This window comes from Macaca mulatta, chromosome 20 (assembly GCF_049350105.2).
Source record: "Macaca mulatta isolate MMU2019108-1 chromosome 20, T2T-MMU8v2.0, whole genome shotgun sequence".
Classification (NCBI taxonomy): Eukaryota; Metazoa; Chordata; class Mammalia; order Primates; family Cercopithecidae; genus Macaca; species Macaca mulatta.
Window position 1 is genome coordinate 13,535,734 of NC_133425.1, and position 18,705 is coordinate 13,554,438.

Genomic DNA, 18,705 nt, shown 5'->3' on the forward strand with positions numbered 1-18,705 from the left:
AAGTGGATCAGGAGGGTACTGGCTTAGAGAATCTGAGGTTGAGGAAGGCCACTTACATGTCCAAACTGTTCTCATCTACCCCCCACCACCCAACCACCCACCTATCATCCATCCATTCATTCCCCCCAACCCACCCACCCATCCCTTCACCTGTCATCCCTCCACCTATCCACACACCCATCATCTACCCACCCACCTACCATTCATCCACCCATCCACCCACCATCCATCCATCCACCCACCTACCCATTCACCCACCCACCATCCATCCTCCCACCTACCACCCATCCTCCGTCATCCATCCACCCGTCATCCACCCAGCCACCCACCCACCATTCATTCACCCACCCATCCTCCTATCCACCCACTCATCCACCCACCCACCCACCCACCATTCGTCCACCCACCCACCATTCATCCACCCAGCCATCATTCACCTATCCACCCAGCCACCTAACTACCTATCATTCATCCAGCCATCATTCATCCAACCACCCATCGTCCATCCACCTATCCACCCATCCACCCAGCCACCTACCCACCCATCATCCACCCACCCACTCATCGTCCATTCACCCACCCATCATCCATCCACCCATCATCCATCCACCCGCCTATCATCCATCCACCCGCCTATCATCCATCCACCTATCCACCCATCATCCATCCACCCACCCACTGACCCATCATCCATCCACTTATTCACCCATCATCCATCCACCTATCCACCCACCCACTCATCATCCACCCACCCACCCACCCACCATTCACCCACCCATCATCCACCTATCCATCCAGCCACCTACCCACCCATCAGCCACCAACCCACTCATCATCCATCCACCCATCATCCATCTACCCACCCACCCATCATTGATCCACCCACCCATCATCCATCCACCTATCCACCCAGCCACCCACCCACCCATCATCCATCCACCTATCTACCCAGCCACCCACCCTACCCATCATCCATCCATACACCCATCATCCATCCACCTGTCCACCCAGCCACCCACCCACCCATCCATCCACCCACCCACCCACCCACCCATCATCCATCCACCCACCCACCCACCCATCATCCATCCACCCACCCACCATCCATCCACCCACCCATCATCCATCCACTTATCCACCCACCCATCATCCATCCATCCGCCCATCCATCCACCCACCCATCATCCATCCACCCACCCATCATCCATCCAGCTATCCACCCACCCATCATCCATCCATCCACCCATCATCCATCCACCTATCCACCCAGCCACCCACCCCACCCACCCATCATCCATCCATCTATCCACCCAGCCACCCACCCACCCATCATCCACCCACCCACTCATCATCCATCCATACACCCATCATCCATCCACCTATCCACCCAGCCACCCACCCCACCCATCATCCATCCACCTATCCACCCAGCCACCCACCCCACCCATCATCCATCCATCTATCCACCCAGCCACCAACTCACCCATCATCCACCCACCGGTCATCCATCCATCCACTCATCCATCATCCATCCACTCACCCATTATCCATCCACTCACCCACCCACCGATCATGCATCTTCCCATTCACCCCTGCGCCTATCATCCATCTACCCACCCCACCCAGCCATCCGGCATTTCTAAGAGCTTGTAGAGTAGTGGATATGGCTGTGCAAATGAATTTAGAAAATGATTTGTACCTAAAGTCATCACGTTAATCGTGAGGAATATGTCTTCAAGCAGCTTCCAAAACCCAGCCATCTGAAATGACCACCCGTGCCAATGAATAACACTCGGGTTCCACATCAAGGGAGACAGCAGCCCTCCCTGACCCCTGCCTCTCATTCACTCAGGAGGTATTTGCTGAGCACCGTGAGGCCCTGAGATAGATGACACCAAACTCAGAATGCGGGGAAGTAATATTTTCCTGCTTTCTAGCTGAGAAAAGTGAAGGTCAGAGAGGTCAGGTGCTTTCCTAAGATAGCAGAGTCATGGTGTGAGCCTCGCTCCGTCTGACCCCACAGCCATGGTCTTGCGAGTTGAGTTTCAACCTAGTGTGTGGACTCTGGAGCCCACGCTGCCTGCTTCCAGTCCTCACTGTGCCACTTAGAACTCTGTGCCCTTCAGCAAGTTAAGTCAACTCTCTATGAGTCTATTTACCCATCAGTAAAATGAGGATGATCATGATATCTACTCCTTGGGAGGATGATGTTTAAAAAAATGCTTAACCTGGGGCCTGGTGCTGGGCATGCAATTACCCGACATTAGCTGCCAGTGTTAGTTTCTTAGGGCTGCTGTAACCAATTACCATAAACGTGCTGGCTTAAAACAACATACGTTTATTTGCTTGCAGTTCTGGAGGCCAGAATGTGCAATCATGATGCCAGCAGTGGCAGGGCTGTGTTCCCCCTGGAGGCTCTAAGGGAAGATCTTTCCCTGTCTCTTCTAGCCTTGGATGGCTCCAGGCATCCCTTGGTTTATGGCCGTGTCACACCGATCTCCGCCTCTGTCTTCACCTGGCTTCTCCCTGGTGCCTCTCTGTATCTCTCTTATAAGGACACCTGCCATGGGATTTAGGGCCCACCTGGATAATCCAGAATGTTCTCATCTCAAGAGTCTGAATTACATCTGCAAAGACCCTTTTTTCCACATTGACAAGTTACATTTATAGGTTCTGAGGCTTAGGATGTGGACGTATCTTTTTGGAGGACGCCATTCAACTTACCACAGCTGCTATTATTTAAAAAATGTGTTTAGAAGATACAAGTAATACATGAATACATTCTCAGTATAAACCTTTAGACATTAAGTTAAGCATCTCTTTGGCCACCACTGTCACCTTCATTTGCATCCCCCGAGGGTCACCATCGTGATGAGCTTGGAGCTTATCCTTCCAGACCTTTCTATTGGGGTAGAAAGATACATGACATCTTTACATACGTGGATTATTGTCCTGTTGCCAAGCACTGGGATAGGTCTTGGGTATTCTGAGATAAGACACAGCATTATAAGAACATCATTTGAAAAAGCATCTTAAATACTTCATTACATACGTGACAGTTCAGGTTAATAGCATAGCTGATGAGTAACTTTCTTTTTTTTTTTTTTTTTGATACGGAGTCTCGCTCTGTCCCCCAGGCTGAAGTGCAGTGGTGCGATCTTGGCTCACTGCAACCTCCGCCTCCCAGGTTCAAGCTGTTCTCCTGCCTCAGCCTCTCGAGTAGCTGGGATTACAGGTGCCCACCACCACGCCCGGCTAATTTTTGTATTTTTAGTAGAGACGAGGTTTCACCATGTTGGCCAGGCTGGTCTCAAATTCCTGGCCTCAGGTGATCTACCCGTGTCAGCCTCCCAAAGTGCTAGGATTATAGGTGTGAACCACCACGCCCTGGCCTAATGAGTAACTTTCTTAGTAACATTTAAAAAAAAAAGATATGCCAACTTTCTTTTCCTTTTTTTTTTTTTTTGGTATCAAATACCATATCTCATTCATTGTTTCTATTTTTGTACCCATTAGCCATACCATCCTCCCCCGCCTCCTCCCTCCACTGCCCTTCCCAGCCTCTGGTAACTATCATTCTACTTTCTGTCTACGTGAGTTCAAATGTTTTCATTTTTAGCTCTCACAAATAAGTGAGAATATGAGATGTTTGTCTTTCGGTGCCTGTCATATTTCACTTAACATAATGGCCTCCAGTTCCATCCACGTTGTTGCTAAATGACAGGCTCATTTTTTGTTAATGGCTGAATAGTACTCCATTTTGTATATGTACCACATTTTCTCTACCCATTCATCTGTTGGTGGACATTTAGGTTGCTTCCAAATCTTGGTTGTTGCGAATAGTGCTGCAGTAAACACGGGAGTGTGGATCTCTCTTCAATATACTGATTTTCTTTCTTTTGGGTATATACCCAGCAGTGGGATTGCTGGATGATATGGTAGCTCTATTTTTAGTTTTCTGAGAAACCTCCAAACTTTCCTCCATAGTGGTTGTACGAATTTACCTTCCCATCAACAGTGTACAAGGGTTCCCTTTTTTCCACATCCTCGCCAGCATTTATTATTGCCTGTCTTTTGGATTCAAACCATTTGAACTGGGGTGACACGATATCTCATTGTAGTTTTGTTTTGCATTTCTGTAATCAGTGGTTGGAGCACCTTTTCATATACCTGTTTGCCATTTGTATGTCTTCTTTTGAGAAATGTCTATTCAGATCTTTTGCCTAGTTTTTAATTGGATTATTAGATTTTTTCCTGTTGAGTTGCTTGAGTTCCTTGTACAGTCTGTTTATTAATTCCTTGCCAGATGTGTAGTTTGCAGATATTTTCTCCCATTCTGTGGGTTGTTTCTTCACTTTGCTCATTGTTTTCTTTGCTGTGCAGAAGCTTTTGAACTTGATGTGATCCCATTTGTCCATTTTTGCTTTGATTGCCTGTTGGGGTTTATGTAACTTTCTTAGAAAGTCTCCGTGACCCACAGACTTCTGGGGTAGTAGGAATTAAACCCATGATCTCCATGCAATGTAGGCAGTGGTGTAATGGACACATATAAAAAGTGCTGTGGAGGCCAGGCACAGTGGCTCATGCCCATAATTCCAGCACTTTGGGAGGCCAAGGCAGGTGGATCACCTGAGGTCAGGAGTTGAAGACCAGCCTGACCAACGTGATGAAACCCCAACTCTACTAAAAATACAAAAGTAGCTGGGCATGGCGGCGCACGCCTATAGTACCAGCTACTTGGGAAGCTGAGGCAGGAGAATTGCTTGAACCTGGGAGGCAGAGGTTGCAGTGAGCCCGAGATCACGCCACTGAACTCCAGCCTGGGCAACAAGAGCGAAACTCCGTCTCAAAAAAGAAAGAAAAAAAGTTCTGTGGGGACACAGGGGAGAAGGGATTATCAGTTCTAAAGTATTTGCTTATTGGGGGACACCTAAGCTTTGTAGGCTTTGAAAGAATAAACCTTGGCAGACCCACATCTGGGGACTTGTGGAAGGAAAGAACCCAGAAGGGATGTTGCCTGCAGCAGGAAGTGAATCCCGAGTCAAGTTGTCCCTAGAGGACCTTGATTGTCATCCTTAAAGAGTTGGAGTTTCTCTCATGGGGCGGTGGGATTCACATTGTGTCCCGCAGGGCTCTAGGGCTCAAGGCAGGCGAGAAGTGAAGGAAGGAGGAGGCCAGCACTCCAGGCCCTCACCCGGCCTGTGTCCCCACAGTCTCTGCTTTCTGCCAGGTGACATTTGCAGGAGCTAATGAGTGGTTTGAGGGGGCTGTAGTTACCTCCCACCCTGTGTCCATCAGCTGTACCCAAAACTTCCCAAATAAACATGCAAACAAAGGAAAAGCCTGTGTGCTCTAGGCCACTTAGCTGTATCGACAACTCACAATAATAGGCATAGAGTGACAGAAAGACCTGACAAGATGCCAATTGGCTTCCTTTTTCAAGTAACTCTGTAGGATTTTCCCACATAACGGATACAGAAGGAATTTATTGTTGGGAAATGGGGCAGCAAGATGGACAGCGTTCTCCAGGACCAATGGGATGCGCAGCCTCCTGAGTTCCGGCCTCACCAGCTCCAGAACGAAGGTGGGGATGAGGACTGAGGGACACATCACGTCTCCTGACAGCAGAAGATGATGTCTGCGAACCCAGCTTAATGTGCGTGGCCTTGTCCCCAGGCAGGGGCAGCCTCAGCTGGCCAGGTGTCCCCGTCACTGCAGAGTTCTGTTCTTGGACTGGCTGCACAGGGAGACTCCAGGGCACCAAAATATCTTCCTGCCTCACCCTCAGGCTCTCTGAGCCAGTACCTCCTGATCCAGGTCTATTTCTGAACTCCGAGATCCAAGACCAAGGTCATTCTCATCAGCCCTTAAGCCAGCTAAGGACTCTTCCTGGCTCCTTGTGTGCTGGTGCGGCTTCCAGATAATGATAGCCAAGGTCACACTTGCTGAGCGCTCTGGTGATTCAGGCACTCTTCTTAGTACTTTATGCAAATTATCTCATTGAGTCCTTAGAGCAAACCTCTGAGGGAGGTGGAATTACCATATTCATTCCACGGAGGAGGAAGCCGAAGGGCGGAGAGGTGGAGCCACTTGCCCTGCTCACAGCTAGGAGGAGGCAGTTCCCAATGTGAGCTGGGTGGCTGATTCTGCCTGCACGCCCTTCACTGCTCTGCCCACCTGCTCTCCGTCCACCGACCACCAGATCACTGTCCCAGAGAGCAAGTGTGACACTCTTGCCAGTAGCACAGGGTTCTTGGTAAGATGCCATTCAAGAGAAGGAATCTGCTTTAAAAAATAAATAACTAAACCTTGAGACTGCAGGGAATGGAAAACCCATAGATGCTTTTCAAATGTGAGATGAATCTTTCCCAAACAGGCGGCAGTGACTGTGCCTGCTCCATGTTAATCAGAAAAGGGTTGAAGGGTGAAAATTAAACAAAAAAGCCTTCTTTTCCAGAAGACAGGAAAGAGCAAATAAGAGAGAGCCACACCTAGGTCGGGTGTGGTGGCTCATGCCTGTAATGCCAGCACTTTGGCAGGCCGAGGTGAGCGGATCACTTGAAGCCAGGAGTTCGAGACCAGCCTGGCCAACATAGTGAACCCCTGTCTGTACTAAAAATACAAAAATTACCTGGGCATGGTGGCATACGCCTGTCATCCCAGCTACTCTGGAGGCCAAGGCAGGAGAATCACTTGAACCCGGGATGCAGAGGCTGCCGTGAGTCGAGATTGTGCCACTGCACTCCAGCCTGGGCGACAGAGCGAGACTCAGTCTCATTAAAAAAAGAGAGCCACACCTAGATTCCCATTACTGATCCATTAAAACCGAGTTAGCGATTCCATTCCTGCTGCCTCGGCACTGACTGGGAGGGAAGCTGGCTGCAGCAGTTCTCTTTGTTCCTCATCACACAACCGAATGGCCTAGGAGAGGCCGAGAGAGAAGGCTGCAGCTTGCTCTGGTGCCCCATTCTTCCCAGGGCTGCAGCACCGGTCTACTTGGAATAGCACTCGAGCCTTGGGAGAGCGATGAGGAGAAATGCTGGCGTCTCAGAAGTGGAGAACAGGTTCCCATCCAAGCTGAGCTGAGGGGACGATGGCTCAGGTCAAAGCTGGCTACACTCCCCTTGCCATTTGTTATCTTTTTAGTGCAGGGATGTGAAAGGGAGGGGCTGGGGAGGGAGGGTGAGAAAGGCTGTTTTATTGAGTGTTTATTATTGTGGACCCGGCAGGATGCCAGGTGTTTTACAAATAGGACGTTGCAAGTGGGTGAGTACTGGCCCTCTTTTACAGATGAGGAAACTGAGGCTCAAGATTTTCTGTTAATAAGTGTTGAGGCCCGAGTCTACTTGACCTTAAGCCATCTGACGTTAAGACCCTGTGTCTTCTCCGGGAGGGTAGCCAAAACTAATCAGTGAAGAGCTTTATGAGAACATTCTTCCCCTATCTCCATGCCTCCATGCCTAAAGCAGCCTCCGAGATGTGGCATTCTTTCTTGTGACTGGTGGAAATTAAACTCTAAGGAAGAACCCTGGAGGAAATATTCCAGAGTTGTTTTGCTTTTATCTGCAAATTAGCAGCAAACACAGAGCCTTTTCATCCACAGATATCATCATTGTGCTTATAATGTTAAAAATACAGTCCACGTGTGTGGTTAACAGCAAATGACCCAGTCATATACATGCTGGGATTGCCAGAGCATCTTCACTTTCCTTTCGAGGCACCACCTTTTGCAGGTGCCGAGCTTTAGGGATCCCTTCTTTCAGAGGAGGTGAGCCTGGATTCTTTTTCTGCACCCATGTTTCTTCTAGGGGAGACAGCAGGTGTTATAGAAGGAGCACAAATTGGGATTGAGCCACAGTTGGCTTTGAATTCTTGCTGTGTCTGTGGACACATCACTTAGCCTCTCTGAGCCTCTGTAGAATATGGGAAACAGGTTACTCAAAGAATGACATGAGTGGGTGCAAATAAATGTCTGACTCCTTAACGTCTTGACATTCCTTCTCTATCGGAGCCAGGGGCCTTGTTTGATTCTCAAGTCCCTGACATTTTATAAAGCTGTGGAGATCAAAGATTTATTCCTCCCTACCTAGACAAATGAGATTTCCCTGAAATTACAAATGATTTTTCTACGTCTTTCCAGCTATCAGTTAGGAATTGGCAAACATTTTCCGTAAATGCCCAGATAGTACATGACTCTGCGGGTCATGCTGTCTCTCTTGCCGTGACTCCACTTTGCTGATGCAGCCTGAAAGTGGTCATAGATGATGCATAACCGGCTGTTGAGTGTGACTGTGTTCCCATAAAACTCCGTTTACAAAAACAGGCTGGATTTGGCCCAGGAGCCATAGTTTGCCGATCCCTGATGTAGAGTTTGGAGAGGTACTGGGTTTAGGTGCCAGAAATGCAGAAATGAACGAGTCCTTGCCCCGGAGGGTTCTCGGTGTAACACACTTGCATGTAGTGCTGGTAAGGGATATTCTTTTTGCAAGAGGACATTTAAGGTAACAGGAAAGGCAGGTACCTTTGGTTGTTCTTACAGCCTGGCATCACTAGCAGATCAACCCAGGTGTATCTAAATCTGCTCCTGCCTGTAAGGATGAGCTCCTCAGACCTGCCGCTTAAACATCCTTGATATCTCTCAGTGCTGTTAAATGCTGCTCGGTGGTCCCAGGCCAATTTTTACATCACAGTTTTCCTTGGGATTGTAGTGTGTCTTCGGAAATCCTACATCTACTCCCCATGTTACTGTAACAGTAGCACGAGCCAGTTCAGATTCTCGGTTTTGCACAGCTGCCTTTCTTTGGCATCATCTGGTTGATCTGTGCCTCAGTTTCCCTGGCTGTTCAATAGGAGTTAAGGATGACATAGTGCATGAAAACTGATATGATTTGGGTGTGTCCCCACCCACATCTCATCTTGAATTGTAGCCCCCATAGTTCCCACGTGTTGTGGGAGGGACCTGGTGGGAGATAATGGAATCACAGGGGCGGTTTCTCCCGTACTGTTCTCGTGGTAGTGATTAAGTCTCATGAGATCTGAGGGTTTTATAAGGAGTTTCCCCTTTCTCTTGGCTCTTGTTCTTCTCCTGCCTGCCACCATGTAAGATGTGACTTGCTCTTTCTTTCTGCCATGATTGTGCGGCCTCCCCAGCCATGTGGAACTGTGAGTCCGTTAAACTCTTTCTTTTATAATTACCTTTATCAGCAGTGTGAGAACAGACTAATACAAGAACATTTGTTCCATGTTTGCTGAACTTAAAAAAAATCATGTTTGTGTAACCCTTTAAGAGCAACTCATCCTTCGCAACTCAGTAGGGGGCATGGGTCAATAGGGAGAGCACAGGAAGGGCTCTGGCCACTGAGCCTTGAAACATCTCCTAGAAACCCTGGGACCTGGGAGGAGAGGCTAAAAACACCACAGATGTGGGGCAAAGTAGGAGAAGCCTGCAGCCCAGGGCCCCAGCCACTGTAAGGCTGCTCATTTACTCTTCAGACCGTTCCCCTCATCTGAAGTGGGAACAAGTTTGGGTTAGCTGAATACTCTCCACTCATTGCGGTAAGTCTGAGTGTTTCACCAACTGGTTGAAAACTCAAAAGTTAAGAATAGTTCTATATTGGTAGCTTCAGCCTGGAGGGATGCTAGGCAGTTGTTGATCTGTGCTTTTCTTATAGGTGATTCTTAAAAGTCTGTTGATATAAAGGGGATGGCAGAGAGTTTGGCACGTTACCCCTTGTGTGCAGTTCAGGGCTGTGTGTGTGTGTCTGTGTGTGTGTGTGTGTGTGTGTGTGTGTGTGTGTGTGTGTGTATGCACGTGCGCGCAGCCTCCTGGCGGTTCACCTCTTGTCTCCCATCTCTGCTCTGCAGCCAGAGTGACTGACTGAAGTGTGAGCTGGACCAGACTCTCTCTTGCTTAAATCCCTCAGAGGTTTCCCCCGTTGGAGCACAGACCAAAGCCATTCTCATCTCCCTCATGCTTCAGGCTCCTCCCAAATGCCTCATCCATCCCTGTCCTCCGTGGACTTTTCACAGCCTTAACTGTCTAATGAATTGTGCTGACTGCTGTGTGGAGGCTGTCTCTCCTGGTGGATTGTATGCTTCGCAAGCCTCGGGGCTTCCTCTCCCCCTGGCACCTGCAGAGAGTCTCACTACTGAGTGGAATGTAGTGCAAATCTGTGGAATAAACATAGGCATAACTAGTGTGCATTTGTAGAATGGAGCAGTCAGCCCCTCACTCCGGGCGAGGGCTGCTCGACACCCAAACCGCCGTGCCCTCAGTGGGGTTTCCACAGAGCCCAGAATGTTTCTCCGCCAGGTACTGGGCTGGGGCAGTTCTTGCAGGATCCTATTGGAGCTTCCCAACAGCCCCACCCAGGGAAGCTTCTATTGTCCCCATTTTCCAGGAGGGAAGTAAGGCCCAGAGAAGAGGAGTGGTTTATTCTCGGCCACACAACTGAGTCAGAGCTCAGGCCCGGCAGACCTAAGTCTTGTTCAGTCTTTGAAGTAAAAAAAAAAACAACAAAAAAACACTTATTTAGAATGAGGAAGTAAATCACAACAGATTATCTTTATTTGTTGTTTAGAGATGGGGTCTCACTCTGTCACTCTGGCTGGGGTGCAGTGCCGCAGTCACGCCTCATTGCAGCTTCTCCCTCCCGGGATCGGGCGATCCTTCCACTTCAGCCTCATGAGTAGTTGGGACTATAGGAGCATGCCACCATGTCCAGCTGCTTTTTAAATATTCTGTAGAGATGGGGTCTCCCTGTGTTGCCCAGACTGGCCTTAGTCTCCTGGGCTCAAGCAATCCTCCTGCCTTGGCCTCCTGAGTTACTGGGATTATAAGCATGAGCCGCCATGCCCAGCCTTACAAATTATCGTTGGTAAACAGCTGATACATACCACAAATACCACAGAATCCAGACAAATATCATAGTTTAATCAACCATCAGGCACATTTCTCTGATCCGTTTTCTCCTACATTTTTAAACTGCATACATACTCTGATAGCCTGTTTAGAAGACAGTACTGTTACATCATTTTCTGTACAGAAAGTAGAAAGATAATTCAGTCATTGTTCCAGCATGGTGGAACAAAAACTTTCCAGCGTTTTGCTGGAAATTTTAAAAGCAATTATATGAAAGAATTTTACAGTGAACACCTGTATACCTACCACTTAGAGTCTACCATTAACAGTTTGCTGTACTTTATCATCGTTTTTTTATCCATCCATCTATGCATGCATCCATCCAGCCATTCATTCATTCATCTGTCCATTTTATCTTTTTTGGGATGCATTTCATAGTAAATTGCTGCTATCGGTACATGTTTCTTCCAAAATACTTCAGTATGCACGTAGAACTTTGCCATCACCCCAGAATGGCCCTTCATGCCATTTCCTGGTGTTCTCCACTCCACTCTCCCCGAGGCATTCACTGTTCTGATTTTCTTTCCACCACAGACATGATAGTTTCTTTCTTTTGATTTAAAATTGCGTGATTGTTATGTTGATTTTTTGAAAGGTTAACAAGTCATGTACGTGGTAAAAATTTATAAGGTCTAAAGTTTTACAGATAGGAATAAATCCTCCTCTCTCCTCTGACACTTGCTTCTCAGTGCCATCCCTCAAAGGCGTCCATGGCTAGCAGGTTCTTATGTGTCTTTTTGAAATGGTTCCTGCGTATAGACACGTGTGTCTCCCGACACGCTACTTCTTCGTGAGGATAGTAGTTCACCTGACACATTGTTTTGTGTCTAGCTTTTGTAATTTGACATCATATCTTAGAGATCTTCTCCTCCTTAGAGGGGATGACTGCTGTTCTTTTCGTAACTGCACAGCCTGGCTGTGACTGTGCTGTATTTTATATCACCATTTCATTCCTTGTTTCCAGGCTTTTATTACCCTAAGTGATGTTGCAACAAATGTCTTTGTATCCTTATCTCTGTGCTTATGTTGTCCATCACTCTTTATTTCTTGGAAAGAAAGTAGATGTCCATTCTTAGTGAATTAGTAAGTTCAGTTATTTCCCCATGCCCTTTGCCTCCAACCCCTTCCCTACTCCAGCCATTCATTCATCCATCTGTCCATTTTTACCTCTGCCTGTCTATCCATCCAATGGGAACATTCACTGAGCAGTCAGATGTGCCTGCCTACCACCTTGGACTCTGAGAATATTGTCCTCGACACCCCCATTATCTTTTGGGAAAAACAAATATGTCAAAAACTAATTCACAGAAGTGTGATAGTCTATGTTTGTGTGAGGTTTCAGGGCTGCCCAGAGGATAAAATAAAAACTCTTTAAAGCTCTTATTTGCCAAGTTTTTACTCCTAGTAAAGAGTCCTTGACCTCGTGTTTTTAAAAACCACAGAGAACAGAGAACAAAAACAACAAAACAAAAACCACAGAGATATGATACCTCTAGTTGTATGTTTGTAAATCAAATGAAAAAACTAACAGAGAACCCTGAAAGTGCTCCAGAACTGGGCTGGCTTTGTCATGAAGGGCATGGATAGCTCAGGCCGACTTTATGATCATATCATCAGGCCTGAGCCTGTTGCTTGGCTTGACCAACCAAGCTGAGAGACAGAACTGTGCCATTTCCCATTATGTTCCTTATTAAAAGATGAGATGAGAAAGCAAGCTCATTGGTGGAATGGAAAAGTTGTCATTTTTTTTGGCAGTAAAAAGGGAGAGCTAATTGCATAAGGGCAGGCTATTTGAAAACAGGAATGAGTGAGAAAGCGACTCTGGAAAACAAATTATGACTGTCTCTTCATGATTGGAACAAAGATTTGCTGGCTCCATAGCATCTTCCTTGTTGCTTTTCTTTGGAGCAGTGAATCTGAGAACCTGGTAATTAGAAGGAAGAAAATAAGATTCTCTTTCTTTGATTCTTTCTTTTGTCTCCAAACTATCTTATCCTTCCCATGCATCAAGATTTTGAATTTGCTACAAAGCAGTCTAAAAATCTGTTGGCATCTCAGGGTGGAAACATAGTGTATCTTATGCTTCGTTTTTTCATTCATTCATTCATTCATTCATTCATTCATTCATTCATTCAGTGTGCTAATTCAGTGCCTACATGTGCTGGGTTCTTGACCAGGCTGCAGTGTGTCATGGTGAACAGGTGAGTGTGGTAAGCACATATAGAGCTCTCTGAGCTCACAAGGAGAGTTCCAATCTGCAGATAACCAGCGTGGAGTCATTACAGGCTGAGGAATGTGAAACGTAGAGGGTTGCATTGGAGACACTGTTTAGTTCTGGTGGTCTGGGAAGGTGCCTCCTAGGAATTCATATTTTGGCTGAGTCTCAGGTGAGAAGAGCTAACCTTACAGAGAGGCTGAGGAAGAGGAGAAGGGAGCTGTAGCTTACAATAATACTTGCTTCACAGATTGTTTGAGGATTTACTGTGAGACCGTGAAGTCCTTGGCACGTATAATTGTTCAACACATGCTGGCCACTCCCCTTGTCTTTGCTGATTTTTTTGAATAGGGCAATCAGAGGCTGGTTGTCATGAGGTAGATAAGGAAGAAATCAAGGTTTACGGAAGCCAAGTGACTTCTCAAACCATCAGAGGAAACCCAGGATTAGAACGCAAAACGTCTGCATTTCCATCTGTTCCTAAGAGCTTAGGTACTTGGCCCAGAGTCTGGAGGCTGACCTGTGTACCCAGAGATGGAAAAGGACCTGGGACTTCCTAGGGGCAAAGCCTCCTAAGTCATCCTGCAGCAGCAACAGCAAAATAAAATCAGAAAACCCCCAAGCTTTAAGGAGGCTCAAGGTTTTAGACCCAGTTGTACATCGTATATGTCTACTTTGGAGCTATTGAGCCCTTTCAGACTTTCTTCACCCATCAGAGGTCCGTTTACCAGCTAATGCTCTTGAGTATGAATAGGGTTACTTCATTTTCTGGGCATCCCAGAGGCAAGATGTGAAGAACGGAGACTTTGTAGTGGGAGGCAGTATAGCTTAGCAGTTAGAAGTGTAGGCTCTGGAGCCAGACCACCTGCATTTGAACTCCACCTATTCTACTTACTAGCCAAATGACCTTAGGCAAGTTACTTTTATGGAGTATATATTGCTGTATGTGAAACTACCCCAAAACTTGATGGCTTTAAAAAAATGGCTATTTTTTAATCTCTCATGATTCTGTGGGCTGACTGAGCTCAGCTGGGTGGTTCTTTTGCATCATGTGGTGTCGACCAGGGCTTGACTGAGTTGGACATCCAAGATAGCGCTCTCATTTGTCTGGCAGTTGGTGCTGGCAGCCCACCGGGACCTCGGATGGGATTATTGATCAGAATACCTCGTATGGCTTCTCCACCTGGAGAAAGCCTGAGCACCTGAAGTCACTGAGAGGCTGCTGAGTAGACTGAGATTTGGTTTGGGCTCCTGACATCTTTACTTCCTCTGTGTTTATTTACAGTGATCTCTCTTGTCCTTGCCCATGAAATCGGGAGCACACCTCTCCCCACCCACTGTGGAAGAGCTTTGTGGAGTGGGCAGCCTTTGATGATACTGGTGGTGGCGATGTCATTCTTGCACACCCCTCAGGACTAGAAGTGAGGGCAGCTGCAACGATGAAAGGGTTCCCTGTTCATCTTCAGTGCCCTCTTACCCGGACCCTTATTGTGCTAATGGGAGGAGGTGTAATTTTTTTTCTATGGCTCTGGCAAATTGGCTGATTTTCTTTTTCTCTCCCTCTTCTGTCTTTCCTTTTTATTTAAATAAACATTTATTCAGCACATAATGGATACTTTTCATTCCTTCTGGCGGAACCTCTAGTGTCTTCCCAGGTTTGAGGACTTGCCAGTCAAAGTGGCAGGGTGGACCTGTGTCAGAGTTCCACATGGCACTGGGGTCAGAGTTTCATGACTAGGGAGAAAGCTGTTGTCCTGGCCTGTACCTGCTCCCCACCTCCCCCAACAACCCAGGAAATCCTGAGTCAGGGGAGATGATGGAAACTTCTTTGCTGATGCAGCCCAGAAGTGGATTCCCCGTTGGTCTCATCTACCATTTCACATCCTTGTGTGTACAGCACCAAGGGTGTTTGCTCCGGCATGATTCAGGAATCCTGGCTGCTCTGTTGCTCTAGTAACAGGATCTGCCTTTCCTTGCACCTGAAGACTGCCGTGTGAGTGCCCAGACCACAGGCATAGGGTGAGCTGCCTTCTCTGCAGGGTCAGGGAGAGGCGAATGGAGATAGCCATGTTGCTGATGGCTGCTTTGTGCCCCATATCGAGGGTAAACTAAAGAGAAGCCTGCATCCCAGGGATGTGTTCTCCAAGATTCCCCAGACTTCAGGAGGTCACAGGGGATGTTTGTGGCCAGTATCAGTAGAAAGTTGATTTTTCTTACAAAATAATCTCTTCTCCACACTCTTTATTGCCAGAATATAAAATAAAATCAGCTCTGTAAAGGGCTGCTGTCAAGACTAGCTAATATCTGGCTGCAGTCTTGAAAAACAGTGAGAAAAGACAAAATTTGATGTTGAGTAAGCTCGGCCTTTAATTATTATCATGCATTTGCTACAGTGCCTGGCCTTGTTATCAAGTTATGTTCCATGGAGGTTAGAAAGTTCCCAAATTCTTTTTCCAAGCAGCCTCCCTGGTACTCATGTAGGCACACAAAATCTCCTGGTTTACTGATCCCAATAATGCCACGTAATTAGAAGAAAAGCCTCTAAATCAGAAGGATTGAACAACTCCTGGGTACACATATCCACTCTTCAAAATGTTCCCTGAAAATCACCACCCCTGAAGGGAAACTTTTACCTACACAAAAGATACCTTGTTCCAGAATTTGTCATTTTTGAAGAAGCCCTTTGTTTTCTATAGTTGTAGATTAATGTCTGTCCATAAAAAATCTGCCTTGTGTTTAACCTTGGTCCTTTTGGTTGCCTTCTGCCTGTGCTCTGTGGGGTAGATACAGCAAGACGCTCTTGTGATTGAGTTTCATGGGTGCAAACTCTGTTCACTTCCATTTGGAAATGAGGCTGCATTTAAAGGCAGTGGCGATTGTGTGTAGCAGTGGAGCTGGTGTCCTGATGGCCTGTGAGTCCCCCTCCAGCCTGCTCACTTGATCCCCATAGCATGTCCAGAAGAGCCTTTCCCAGCCTCAGTGCTGAGAGGGAAACCCAGAGAAGAGGAGTGACCTGCTGGCGTCCTGGCCATTTTTTTTTTTTTTTTTTTTTCTGAGACGGAGTCTCACTCTGTCGCCCAGGCTGGAGTGCAGTGGCCGGATCTCAGCTCACTGCAAGCTCCGCCTCCCCAGTTTACACCATTCTCCTGCCTCAGCCTCCCAAGTAGCTGGGACTACAGGCTCCTGCCACCTCGCCTGGCTAGTTTTTTGTATTTTTTTTTTAGTAGAGACGGGGTTTCACCGTGTTAGCCAGGATGGTCTCGATCTGACCTCGTGATCTGCCCGTCTCGGCCTCCCAAAGTGCTGGAATTACAGGCTTGAGCCACTGCGCCTGGTGTCCTGGCCATTTCTACTGGGCTCCACATGGATGTAAAAGGGGAGAATGGGTGTTGTCTAGAAGGTGACATGGCTTTAGAACCCTTTCTTTGCCCTTTTCCGTCCCTGATGCGTAACTGTTTGGAAGGCACTGTCTCTGCCACCTTGCTTTCTGGATTTGAGTGACACGCATGGAGTGGGATGAGGTGGAAAGGGTATATGATTACTTAATAATGTGATATGCACTTAAATTAATATATATCTGCTTATGATTATGCAGTTAATATGTCTTCATTGTAGAAGGTACGGAAAAGTTCAAAATAGAAAATACAAATTCTCTTAATTTTTTTTTTTTGAAACAGGGTCATGCTCTGTCACCCAGGTTAGGGTGCAGTGGTGTGATCATAGGTCACTGCAGCCTTGAACTGCAGGACTCAAGTGATGCTCCCACGTCAGCCTCTGGAGTAGGTGGGACTACAGGCTTGTGCCACCATGCCTGGCTAATGTATTTTTCCATTATTTTTAGGAGAGACATGGTCTTGCTGTGTTGCCCAGGCTCGTCTTGAACTCCTGGGCTCAAGCGATCTGCCCACCTCGGCCTCCCAAAGTGTTGGAGTTACAGGCATGAGCCACTTCACCCAGCCTCCACTGCTGATTGAAGGAGAGCCTTCTAATGTGTCCTAACCTTCAGTTTCTTCATTTCTTCTTGAAGCCTTCAAGACTACTTCAATCTTACTTTCTTTTTTCACCTTTTAGCTGACTTTTCCTGTTTGCTGAGGGTTTATAGCAGAAAAGCTTTGAAGTTGGACAGATCCATTTCCTAAATGTGTGACCTTGGGCAAGTTTTACAGCCTCCCTGAGCCTCGCTTTCCTCATCTGTAAAGTGGGGAGAATAATACCTGTCCTCAAGTTCACTGTGAAGCTTGCTGGGGATTGCGGGTAGTGTGGGAACCCCGAGAGGTGAAAGGCGTGAAGTCAGTGTCCTCTTTTTTCCCTTCACTACCCCTCACCCTTCTCTGTTCCACTTGGTTTCTCTTAGTCTTGATCCTCCTTCTTAAAATTCTAGCCAGTTTAATTTCTAGCAGATCAAAAAAAGAAGCTCATTCCCTGGGTATGAGAAAAATATCAACATTTATTGAACGTCTACCACTACCGGGCATTTTGCTGTCTGCTTTACATAATAATTGCAATTCTTGTGACAGCTGTGAGAATCAGTTTCCTATCTGAGGGGTTGCTGAGGGTGGGTGGCTTACTGGGGGTCACGTGTACCTGTGAATGCCTGCCTGCCCTCACCCCCACCTCCACAGTGTGTGGTAAGGACCCCTAAGCGGTACTGCTGGTGGGCTCCACCATGCCACACAGTTTAGTTTCTCTCCTCTAGTCATCATATGGCCCTTCTGAGTCAGAAGGAGAAGCCGTATTCTGCTGCCTCAAATTGCTCATACATTACGAGGGGAAAGGATGGAGCCGTTGTGGGGGCGACTTTGGCCTTCTTTGTTTACCTACTGGGTGTGTCTGTGTGTGCGATGTTCATCATGGTGACAATGGATGTTTTTTGCATTGCACCTCAGATAACTTGCATCTCAGATCCTAATTAGGCCTTTACCGCTCCAAAATTACATGCTCTTACATGCCTGTGATTATCTCAATAGGATTATCCTAGTCCCTAAAGATAATTGAGATCTCTCATGGTGGCATATTTTTATTGCTGCAACATCCTCTCCAACCATCCCTCCACGCAGTCTCTGTTTTCCAGTGACTGCTTTTACACTTCATTCTGAACAGGAAATACTCAGGGATCTCTGAGAGGCAGAATTAGTCTGTGATTATGCAAACCGTGGTAACCATTGTGCATTTTCTCTCCCCTCTCCCCCTTCTCCTGATGGTAGGTGCCTGGAGATTTGAGTCAAACGTCCGAAGACCAGAGTTTGTCGGATTTTGAAATGTAAGTCCATAGCCTGTGCTCACAAGGGATCCTTTGGAAACTGGACTCTGTTGTTGGCTTCTGTCCCAGAAGACCACAGAGGGAAACAGAAATTACTGTTCAGACCCACACCAGGTTGATGTGGTTCTTGTAGAGCTAGTAGGAGTCGTTCTCCTACAGCCTCAGTCTGGCCCTCAGATGTGTTTTATCTCCCCCTTGGGTATTTAAAAACTTTTTTTTTTTTTTCCTGGCTGACCTTTAGAAGCTGGAGGCTATCACATAAAAATACAAAATTCCTTTATTTTCTTTAAAAATTAGACGTTTGTCCCT

General features: G+C 47.0%; 1 protein-coding gene across 19 annotated transcripts in view; it reads left to right on the forward strand.

Annotated features, from left to right (window-relative positions):
* The window catches only part of SNX29 (sorting nexin 29), a 657,788-nt gene that overhangs the window by 392,399 nt on the left and 246,684 nt on the right, over positions 1–18,705 (forward strand). For all 19 annotated transcript variants that reach the window (XR_013412446.1, XM_077987279.1, XM_077987283.1 and 16 more), the window contains one exon: positions 18,341–18,396. Coding sequence is in view for 18 of the 19 variants with exons in the window: in XM_077987279.1 (XP_077843405.1) it covers positions 18,341–18,396 (56 nt within the window). In the remaining variant the exon portion in view is untranslated. The remainder of the gene's footprint in view (positions 1–18,340; positions 18,397–18,705) is intronic.